Source organism: Hyalella azteca, unplaced genomic scaffold, assembly GCF_000764305.2.
Source record: "Hyalella azteca isolate HAZT.00-mixed unplaced genomic scaffold, Hazt_2.0.2 contig5593, whole genome shotgun sequence".
NCBI classification, from domain to species: Eukaryota; Metazoa; Arthropoda; class Malacostraca; order Amphipoda; family Hyalellidae; genus Hyalella; species Hyalella azteca.
The window spans coordinates 32,381-43,268 of NW_025935777.1; the positions used below are offsets into that span (position 1 = coordinate 32,381).

Below are 10,888 nucleotides of genomic sequence, written 5' to 3' on the forward strand. Positions count from 1 at the left end.
ATCAACCTGGTCAGTGCAAATGGATTTTCTATAATAAATTCTAATCATTACTTTTTAATTATTTTAGATTCATGAGAATCTTTTGTACTATGATTTTGTATTTTGCTTACTGTGAAGAAATTAAACTAAATATCAACTTTTTTCTGTGCCTCTACAGCCCACCGATTTCAGCAAGCAGCTTAATTGTGCCAGTGCCTGTTGCACCAATGAATGTTTTTTCATTTTTGAAAAAGTTTAAATTGATGAAAACTGACATGCTCAATTTTTGACTAGCCTCAAGAACATTGGTAATAAATATATATAAATTAAATAAAAAAAAGCATTGTATAATAATCCAAGGAAAAATAGCATCAAACTGGAAGTAATAATTATATCTTTCATATTGAACTTCAATTTTTGAAAATTATTTCAGTCACCATGGTTTCTCTTGTGGAAAACATTTCTTCAGACCAAGAGAAAGACTGCTCTAATAATGATACAAGAAGCCAGAGAAAAATTAATTCAAAGAAACCTGCAAATCCACATTCATCTTCTGACCCAAGTTCAGACAGTGAATGTAGTAGCGATGCTTCACAAGCCATAAATAAGAAAAAGAAAGTAGTTCGGAAGAAAAGGAAAAAATCTGGAAAAAATTCTAATGAGTCAGGCACAGATGATGAGTTGCTACTTGATAAAAACAAATCTAAAGATTCCTCTAATTCAAAACTTTCCTCAGATCAAATTTCTCTTAAGCTAGAGGAATCAAATGCAAATTTAAGTGAGTCTGATATAAATGGTGAAGAAATGACCAAGAAGAAATGTGAATCAGTCGAACCTTTGCATAGTTCTGACTCTGACTCTGATGCCAACTGTGCAAGTCCTGGCAACCAAAACTCATCAAAGAAGCAGAAGCCATCAAAGAATAAGGGTAAAACATTGATAGTCAAGCTGGAAGCTTTGAAATTTGAGGGCCATGAAAAGACAACAATTTCTTCCAAATCTAGTAAGAATAATGGTGCAACTTTGATCAAAGCAGAGCTTCTTGATTCTTCAAGTAATGCAAGTAATTATGTTGCATCAGATTCTGAATCAGAAAAGTCCAAAATTGATTTTTGTAAACATGAGCTTTCAGACAGTGATGTTGAAGAAAGTAAAGCACTCTCAAAAAAGCTTCATCAAAAGTTCAAACATCAAAATTATCTCCAGAGTAAAAAACAAAATATTTCAAAAAAAGTAAAAACAGAAAAGAAAATAAAGAATAGTTCAAAAGATGTTGCAAGTTCGTCTTCAGATGATGAGCCACCTGCAAGATATGCATCTCCAAAACATGCTTCCACAGATAAGATCAAGAAACAAAAAGTTTCTGTCAAAAGTGCAATTAAGAAATCAGCGACCTCATCCTTGTCAGATGATGAGCCTTTGGCAATGAGAAAAAAGTTGGGGCACTCAAAATCAATTTCAACAAATCAAGTTGTCAGTGACAAAAACTCGAGTGATGAATCTACATCTGAAGCAGAGGATTTGGCATCAAAAAGTAATGGATTAGAGAACAAAACATCAAGGAATTGTGACTCATCTTCCAAAGATGACAAGAAATCTCAAGTTACTGTGAGTATTTGAAATTTTTGGGATAATTTTGATTTACTTATTAAACCTCAGAAAATTTCATCTTTAACATTTCAACATCCCATTTTTCTTGAAATTTTTTATATTCCTCTGATCTTTGTTCAGTCAATTCTAGGTACTAGTTAATTTGTAAATTATTTTATTTGCACTTGCTCTAATCTAGACTCAAGCTAAATTTGAGTTATTTATTGTTATTTTTTATCAATCTTAGCATCTTAATTCGAGTTCATATCTTGAAAACTCAATTGTTGAAATTTTTTATTCGCATTGCAAAGAAGCTACTAAGTATGTTTCTATACATTCCAGGTTTATCTATTCCTTGCCTGTGATTTGATCAAAGTTAACAAATTACACTCATTTTAGTATATATTAACTTCTGCCCATAAGTAGCTGCCAGCCTTAACCATCTTTTTATAATCAACTATTATGTATAGTTGTGATAATGTTCAGTGATGTTGAAGAAGCTATGATGCATTTACAGTAAATGTTATTTTCTGTTTGCAGCGTTCCACCAGAGATCCATTTGCCCGTTACAAGAAGATGCTGGCTGCCATGGATCTCCGTGTGAATAACTATGAACGTTTCTTTCAAGGTTGTCGCAGCATCAAAGCCAAAAAGGACAAGTTTATTTCATTCATGCAGGAGAATGGCTTGAAAGGTATTCATGTTTGTGTCACATACTTTCCACAACAATCATCAAGTGTAATACATATTGTAATTCATTGTCAATGTAATGCATGTATAAATGGTAACTCAAGTTATGGTCAACAAATGCAAAGCTTAAGATGAATTCAAAGGTTTGAAAAACTTTGATATATATAGAGGCTGGATTGTGTTCACTGATTAAGTGTTGAATGGAAGCTTTTCTCTATTCGAGTTTAAAGATTTATATATTTCAAATTAAAATACCTGCATGTTGGAAGGAGCCATTATATGAGTACAAATAAAGCTTCATATCCATTTTATTGATGTAATTGTATCGGGATTTGGGATATATTGTCCATGTTAAATGGAAGCACCAAATAGAGGAATGTTTATATATATATATATAGGTAAATAATTTTGATGAGGAAAGGTTAAAAAGGTTAGCAAAGGGGCATTAGAATTGTTCATATTGCCTTGACAGGCTTGACTTATTTTATTTGAATTTCTAGGTGGTTAGAATTTTATAATATTCCATGAATAACATAAAGACATCATGTTGGCTGTCTGACAACCATGCTGGACAACCTAAGTTCTCTAATGAAATGAATAAAATCAAATGTCAAATAACATTTTTTCTCCAATAACATTCAGAAATGTTCCAAACTCAACAGTTATCAAGGTTAGCATAAGTGAAAAATTAACTCAAGTTTCATAATTTCTAAACTTATTTCCATCTGGAACCATGAATTTTCTAAAATTCAATCAAAACATTCAGCTGTAAAACAATAGATATTAAGTAGTTACAATGACTTGCATGAAACAATGATTTCTCACTGTGGTTCAATGTGTAAATTAGTGATTGCTTCAATAAATGTTTATATAATTTTTGTATATTTGTTATATATGATAACCCACTCCTGCCAGGGACTCCTACTATGGCTAAATGCAAGAAAGTGGCAGCCAAGAACAGGATCAAGAAAGAAATAGCTGATCTAGATGTTGAAAACATCATCTGTGAAACAGGTTTGTCTTAGCCTTTAAGGTTTAAAATATATTCACGTAAATTTATTGTTGGGTGAGGACATCATGTTTGAGTTGCAGTAGCATCACCATACACAGACTACTGATGGAGAATGCATGTTGTGTGTGGATATAAAAGTACAAGAATCCTATTGGAACGTGAAACTGTTGGAGATTGACCTGGCCGGCTAGCCTGATATTGATGTGTGGCTTTGAGGCGTCTAGGACGTTTGGTGGTGGACTGTGGAGGGCAGGGAGTGATTAGGAGTCTGTCCAACTGGGAGAGTATTGTGTTGCCATGCTTATGGCTGCAGTATGAATTCATTTAAGTTGCTTTTTAGCGCATTTTCTCATTCATGAAAAAAATGCACTATTGTGCCCGTCATGTCCGTCTGTCTGTCCGTCCGTGACTTCATGTTTTTGTCGACAAGTAAATGCGCTCTCTGTCCCTCAATGAAGTGAGTACTGAGTTATATTTTTCATATCATTGTAACTTTCTTGTGAAAATTTTAATCAATTCAAGTCTTGGATGTTAAAACAAAGATAAATCACATTTCAATTCTGTCAACTATCTAGTAAATATTTATGAAATGAGCAGTTTATTAGATCTTAGCATCTTGGATAGTGTGAATGCCAGTACTATGGCATTATTACCATGATAGCTTGTACACATTTTTTGCTATACTTAGAACTATTCAATTTTTTTGAGAACTTAAGATAATTTTGACACCAGAAATTTGTTTATTTTACTATTAATTGAAGCCAATGATTTTCAGTTTTGTGTAGTTCACTCAACAGTACAGAACATATGTTGTCCAGGTTCCAATTGCTTAGTTGCATTTTTGTGATTTCATATGTGTGAGGAGGATGAAATTGAGATGCACTGTGCATCTAAATTGAAGATGATGAATATATGGTGCCGCTCACTGTACACAAGTACACTGAGCTACAAATTTAGAAGTGTATGGAAAAGTCACTAAAAAGATTGCTATGTTCACCACTATGTTGAATTCCTCACCTGAAGCCATTTATTATGGTACCTTGTTTTGTCCAGGCCGTCCAAAACGCCGTAATGTTTGGAGCCTCTACACCTCGAAGTCACCAGTAGCACCACAGAGGTCGGGATCTCAGAAGCGCTCTCGCATCCAGCTGCTTTCTGGTAGCAACAGTGACAGTGATGCCAGCAGCAGTGACGGTGGCTGCAACAAAAAATTAGGTAGTGAGTCTGAAAAATTCTCTCGGAAACGTAAATTTCAAAAAGACAGTGATTCCGATGAGCTGGTTCATGAGAACGACTATAAATCAAACTCTAGATTTTTGAGTTCCAGGAAATCTGCCTCAAAAGATGTTTCTCCTAAAAAGAAGAAATCAAAGTCTGACAGTGAATCTGATGATGAAACTCCTTGCAAGCAATCAAAGTCTGACAGTGAATCTGATGAAACTCCTTGCAAAAAATCAAAGTCTGACAGTGAATCTGATGAAACTCCTTGCAAAAAATCAAAGTCTGACAGTGAATCTGATGAAACTCCTTGCAAGAAATCAAAGTCTGACAGTGAATCTGATGAAACTCCTTGCAAGAAATCAAAGTCTGACAGTGAATCTGATGAAACTCCTTGCAAAAAATCAAAGTCTGAAAGTGAGTCTGATAGAACCCCTTACAAAAACTCAAAATGTGACGCCAAACCTTTGAAGAAAATAAGGCAATTGACTGCATCAGCAAAGAAACGACAGAGCAGTGAAAACATCTCAGTCAGAATGAGGTATTCAAAGAATGTAAATCGTCAAAACCGGGGGGCCAAGAAGGCCTGTAAGGAGAGAAATGTTACCGAATCTGAGCCTCAATGTGTGGAAGAAGGAGGCGATGCATCAGATTATGATGATGGAACCACGGTGTCAAAGAAAAGGACCAGAACCCAGGAAACTTCTGATGAAAATGAGCAAAACTCAAAAAAATATAAAATTGCCAGTGATTCTAATGAATAAATGTTACTGCATTGTGTACCGAGTGCAATTAATTCAACTGAAAAAGTGAATTTTCTGAAAATTTGGGACACGAAGGGCACTGCCCTTAATTTCCAGTTGCATAGGTATATACTCTTTTTTTTTTGCTTCAATTTGGCTGGAAATATGCCAGAGAAAAGTAGTACTTATTTCAACTGCAGACTGCAAAATTGACTAATATGTTTTAAGTGGGACTCGAAATAATAAACCGTTTTATTTGTAGATGTAATTAGTTCTCTGCCCGTTTAATTGAATTTCCAATGTTAACTTTTCTAGTTTTTCATATGGCCCTATTAATTTTGTGATTCATATTCTTACATTTTATTTGATGTATATTGAAGTATTTCATTTAAAAATTCACAATGTTTTTATAACACTGGCGTTATAAATGTCGTCTCTGAAATGTGTTTCTAAGAAGACCTGCTATTTTGTTCAATTCTTTACCAGAGAATGTTCTTCACATAGGATTCTCATGTTGGTTGGTATATGCTTTTGCTAAATACACGCAGAATTCTTATGTTGATATGGCTGTAAATTTCGCTTTGTTCACAAAGGAATAACGTTGACGATGGTTAGATTTTAGTTTATTTTACAAATGTATCTGCGTCCTCTTATTTCTGCAAACTGTATCTTGATCTAGCCCCAAGTTGGACGGAAATTAAGCAGCCCTGTATCGTTTGGTTGCTAAAATTCAATAAATAACGTGATTAAAAGATACAATGCATGTTGATTTTAAATTAGATACTTCCATTAATATTAGTTACTTAGCAGGCCTAATGTCCCTTTGAGCCACGCGACGCCACAGAACCACCAAACTGTGAAGGCTGTCACGAGCTGACGTCAGGCTTCTACGCTGCATGTATAGTATGCTCTTCAGCCCTACCGTGTGGTAGAACCCTTGTTCGTGTTTCTTCTCTGTCAACTTCCCTGAGTTTTCGTCTCACATTCAAAGTTGTTTTTTCTCTATGAAACTTCTCAACATGGCAATCATTCGTGACCTTCCCTCATATTTTTAGTGATGAATACTTCTTTAATTTTAGTATGATTGATCGGTAATGACTGCTAATAAATTTATCTCGATTAAATGTCCGCCAACCCCTCAGCGGGGATTTCTGACGCGTGTCTGTGCTCGTCAGAAGTCCTATGGCATTTCGCGCTCCTAGGGAGATTGTTCCTGAGCGCCCCACCGCTGAGCTCGCGGTGGCTGACTGCAGGTCTCAGTTGTGGGGTTAAGTTATTATATAGGTAGGATGCCTTACATTAAGTTATTATGTCGGTAGGATTCCTTACATTAAGTTACTATGTAGGTAGGATTCCTTACATTTCCCTTCTCTGTCTCTCGTGCGGGTGGCGACGTCCCGTGTAAGCGATCTCTTGTTCGAGTGTCTTCGTTTCTGTTGCTTTTCACCTGTCCCTCCTTGTCACTTCGTCTCTTTGAGATGCTAACGCTGCTTCTTTCGAGCCAGTTTCAGCGGGCTGGACATCTGAGGCCTTTCACCCCTTGTGGGTGATGACCTATTTTTGATTTGAGAAACTTTTGATGATTGAGACCTTCCACCTCTTTGGTGATGTTCAACATGACTTTCGGTGCGAGATAGCTAAATAGCTGAAGCGCTAGTAAACATGTGGCCACTAAATTTTCTAACTAACTAAATGTCCGCCATTACTGCGGGATGACTCGTGGAATTATTATCGTTTCATATAACTAACTGGTATTACTTTAAATTCAATAGTTCTGGATTATTTCACTCAAAAATTTCTTTTATAAATATGGAAAATGTTAGTAATACTAACAACCCTGAAGCAATAGGATTGATAATTTTTAGGTTGTTTAATTTCGGTAGCATATTATAGAATATCTTGTATATTATAAGCTCACACTATATAGTCTAGAAATAGTTATATGCAGGTTTGATTGAAGACCAGAGCTTGCTTTTATAAACAATTTTCCTATAGTTTTATTTAGTAATCCCAACAAAGTTTTTTGCTCGGGTTTATATCAAAAAGCAAGTTATCGAATGACATTTTACTGGAATACGATGTTTCGAATATTCAATGTTCATTCTGAAGTAAGTGAAGGCTTGCACAACACTTGAAATTTCGAAATGACATACGTAAGTACATACAAAATGTATGGTAGATACGGTGCGGAATCGAAACTGAAAATTATTTCGAAAACAACTTCAACATCTTTACAAATTCGTGGGTTTTCAAATTTATAGCAGGCGAGTCATGCTTGATGATGAGAGCCTCTACTATCATCAGTCACGTAGTATCGGGGCACCGCATTATGATGGTGATGCAGGCCTCCAACGTTGCGAGGTTGACGGTTTCGTTGCGAGCCTCCCCCATGTGGTTCTTTGGTCTTCCATTTTGTAGGTGGCATTTGAGTCGCGGCTCAGGGTCGAGCTGGTCAAACTAATGTAATTTACATTCTGGAGAAGTCTACAACCTTCTTTCGTGCAGGAGAATTTGTAAATAACATTGCTTTCTTGCAGTGGTCCAGACTTCTTACATGGGTTATTTTTCATGATTAAATTCTTAATTTTTTTTTTTTGTAGTAAATCGAGAGTTTTATTTGGTCAGTTACTATTGTGTAGCTGATGTTATTTTGCACAATTGTTTTGTGGACTCTTTCATATATCCTATAACTACTGTTCATCTGGTTTTCATAGTAAATTCTGGTGACGCAGTCTTTTGATGTGGATTCGCCCATTTGGTTTTATGGTTTTGATGTGCTCGAAAATTGGAAATTTATATGTCGATACTCGATTGTGATAGTCTTGTTCGCATAACCGTTGCGAACAAGAATTTGCTTGCAGGTTTAGAGTTCAGTTTTCGAGTCACGAGCGGGTGTACAGGTTTGGAACGCTCGAAGTATGAGGGTGCGTATGGCGCTGAGGACATTCGCATTCTTTCGACGTCTGTAGGTTTCCCATAAACCTTAGTGGCGAACAAATTATTATCGTTTTGCACCAGTATGTCCTAAAAAGGAAACGTGTGCTTTTGTTCGAATTCTTTACTCATCGTCAAAACGGAATTAAGTTCTAAAGCCACGCGCGCCTCTATCATGTGATCATCGTCTCGAGCGATGATGAAGATGCCGTCAACATATCCACATCGAGGGTTGGGATTAATCTCTGCGTCTAACAACAGTCGCACATGAAAAGTGTGGTTAATGTTGAACCAAGAGGACTGCCCACGGCTACACGTTAATTTGCTAATTTTTACCCTTTATATGTGAAATTTCTTTAACAGGTAATAACATGGTTTAACTATGTATACTAGTTCATCCATGAGTAATAAAATCCATTTCCGAAAAAAAAATCGGAAAAAGCGCATGAAGGAGGTAAAATTTAGATGCTGACGTGATGGAGAACAGATCAATTGATTGCCACGGCAAGGTCAATTGCACTAATTTAAAGGGTGGCCCGGTGGTTAAAGTTTAGAGTACCAAGATTGGCGCAGAGAGGCGCGGATTCGATCCCAGCTCTGGGCACCAGTTTCTGGTCAGAATCGGCAAGGAGGCCGGGCGGTTTAAGCACAGCAGAATTGTAGCAGTGCGTTGCAAGTTCGAGACCGCAAAATGCTGTGAATGTTCTGCGATGTTAAGAATCGGCGACAGGCCTACGGCCTAATAAACGCTGAAACCGCTATTATTATTATATCGTGGCTTAATAAGCACAGTAATATTGAGTAACCGCTTAGCGCTTCACTTGGCAGCGTTACGTTCGTGATTTGAAATCAAATGCTTCCGAAAATACCATATGTACGTCTGAATTTTCAATTTTTAATCGTTCACTTTCTTCCGCTTCAAAGGTCAAGTGGAACTAACGTAACCCAGCTTAATTAATTGAAAAAAGGAGTGTATAATACTGTAAAAATTAACCTTGCCACGGCACAATGAGCATTAAGAACTGTGTATGTTGCGGTAATTTAAATTGGAGCGGTATGTTGCGAAGTTCGAGACAGCAACAAGCTTAGAATGTTCAGCGATGTTAAGAATTGACGACAGGCGTACGGTTTAATAAATACTGAAACCACTATATTATTATTATTATTATTAAGGGTTGTGGATCCAATTGCTTATTATATTTAGTGATATTTTATTGATCCCTTGGGCCTAAAATTGCGGAATCACTCAATTCTCCGGCGCATCTGATGGATCATTTGTTCGCTGCGTGTTTTGGGTTGGATAGCTGGGGTGCGCAGCCGTATACCAGCAAATTAACGCTCAAATCAGCCCGGGAGCCAACATCAACCATGTAAATAATATAGATATTGTCATCTGGCTGACTGGCACCTAAGCAGCTGTAGTCAAGTGACCTATCTCACCACACGAACTTTAATCCAAGTATCCAACACTGCTTCAGGCTTCAGCACACAAGCTGCTACAGCTACTCCACACAGTTAACCGTCAATGCGTTGTTCTCCAATTCTTTATAACCCATACCATCACTTCGTACACATGCTGTTATCCTAAGTGTCCGCTGACCACACTGCATTGCCGCAGATGTGAACTGTACCAAACGGTAATGCGTCATCACCTTACTTACTCCGCAAGACGTTAACGGTTAACCCCGCGTCTTTTTCTTTGCAGGGTGTCCACTACTCCACTTGGAGTGGACTTGAAGCCGCAGGTCTGCCAGATGGATGACCGTTGGGCCTGAGAGCTTATAGCTTGTGGTTTTCAGCTTCTTTGTATATGAAACCTAATTGCTGCTATTTGCTGGCTGCTGCCAATGCCATTTTGTGAGGTTGGGCCTGGTTGGCATAGTGGCAAAGCAGAGAGTTTTTCAGACTCTCCCTCAAGTTCATTTTTGAGTCCTATAAGTAGACCAGTAAAGTAGCCTGGATACCAGCATTATCATACATAAGAACTTGGTTCAAATCTTGAGTCAATGAGGAAATTAAAAATGAACTGATTCTAAAAAATCTCTGGTTTGCCACTATGCTGGTTGGCTGATGTAAGCTCATTAGCTCAGTACAGGCTGAGGCTGTACAGCCTGTACAGGTCCTACAGGATTGGGTAGAATTTTACAGGGAACATATATTAGTACCTATATGAAATGAGTTACTGTTAATCCACTGGCACTATGCAGAGGGTGGATGCAGCGTCCCCAATATATGGACTTTTAAGCCCAAAGCATCGCCGGCCATTTTAAAGATGCGTCGCCGGGTAATTTTTAATGAAAAGCCATTTACGCTGAGTAATGACAAACTATTTACAAGCCACAAACGTATTTAAAAGGTTGCAGGCACGTGTTACCCCACATAACTAATTTTACCCTAAAAACAGTCCGATTGTACAGCAAGTGTCAACTGAACATGTAATAAAGCAGTCTGACTACTCTAATGTGACCGAAACTACGCAATCAAAAAAACGTTTAAATTTTTTGCGGGAGCTCATCGCAACTGATTTCCGGACAAGCTTCGCTGCATTGTAATCCATCCAACCATAGTGGCAAAGCAGAGAGTTTTTTAGACTCTCACTCAAGTTCAATTTTGAATCCTCCAAGTAGACCAGTAAAGTATCATGGATACCAGCATTATCATACATAAGAAATTGGTTCAAATATTGAGTAAATGAGGATGTTAAAAATGAACTAATTCTAAA

At 37.2% G+C, this 10,888-nt stretch overlaps 1 protein-coding gene across 1 annotated transcript; it reads left to right on the top strand.

Moving 5' to 3' along the window:
- Positions 1 to 121: 121 nt before the first annotated feature.
- LOC108671553 (HIRA-interacting protein 3) lies at positions 122 to 5,993 on the top strand. The gene is made up of 4 exons (XM_018159109.2): positions 122 to 1,587; positions 2,110 to 2,263; positions 3,175 to 3,273; positions 4,325 to 5,993. Exons 1-4 carry the CDS (start codon positions 418 to 420, stop codon positions 5,251 to 5,253), a joined length of 2,352 nt encoding a protein of 783 aa, XP_018014598.1. The 5' UTR covers positions 122 to 417; the 3' UTR covers positions 5,254 to 5,993.
- Positions 5,994 to 10,888: the final 4,895 nt, after the last annotated feature.

Excerpts from the sequence above, each read along its gene's own strand:
- LOC108671553 (XM_018159109.2), top strand. The coding sequence starts at position 418 with ATGGTTTCTCTTGTGGAAAACATTTCTTCAGACCAAGAGAAAGACTGC. Across the intron at positions 2,264-3,174 it reads GCAGGAGAATGGCTTGAAAG|GGACTCCTACTATGGCTAAA; the intron begins GTATTCATGTTT and ends CACTCCTGCCAG. Across the intron at positions 3,274-4,324 it reads AAACATCATCTGTGAAACAG|GCCGTCCAAAACGCCGTAAT; the intron begins GTTTGTCTTAGC and ends TGTTTTGTCCAG.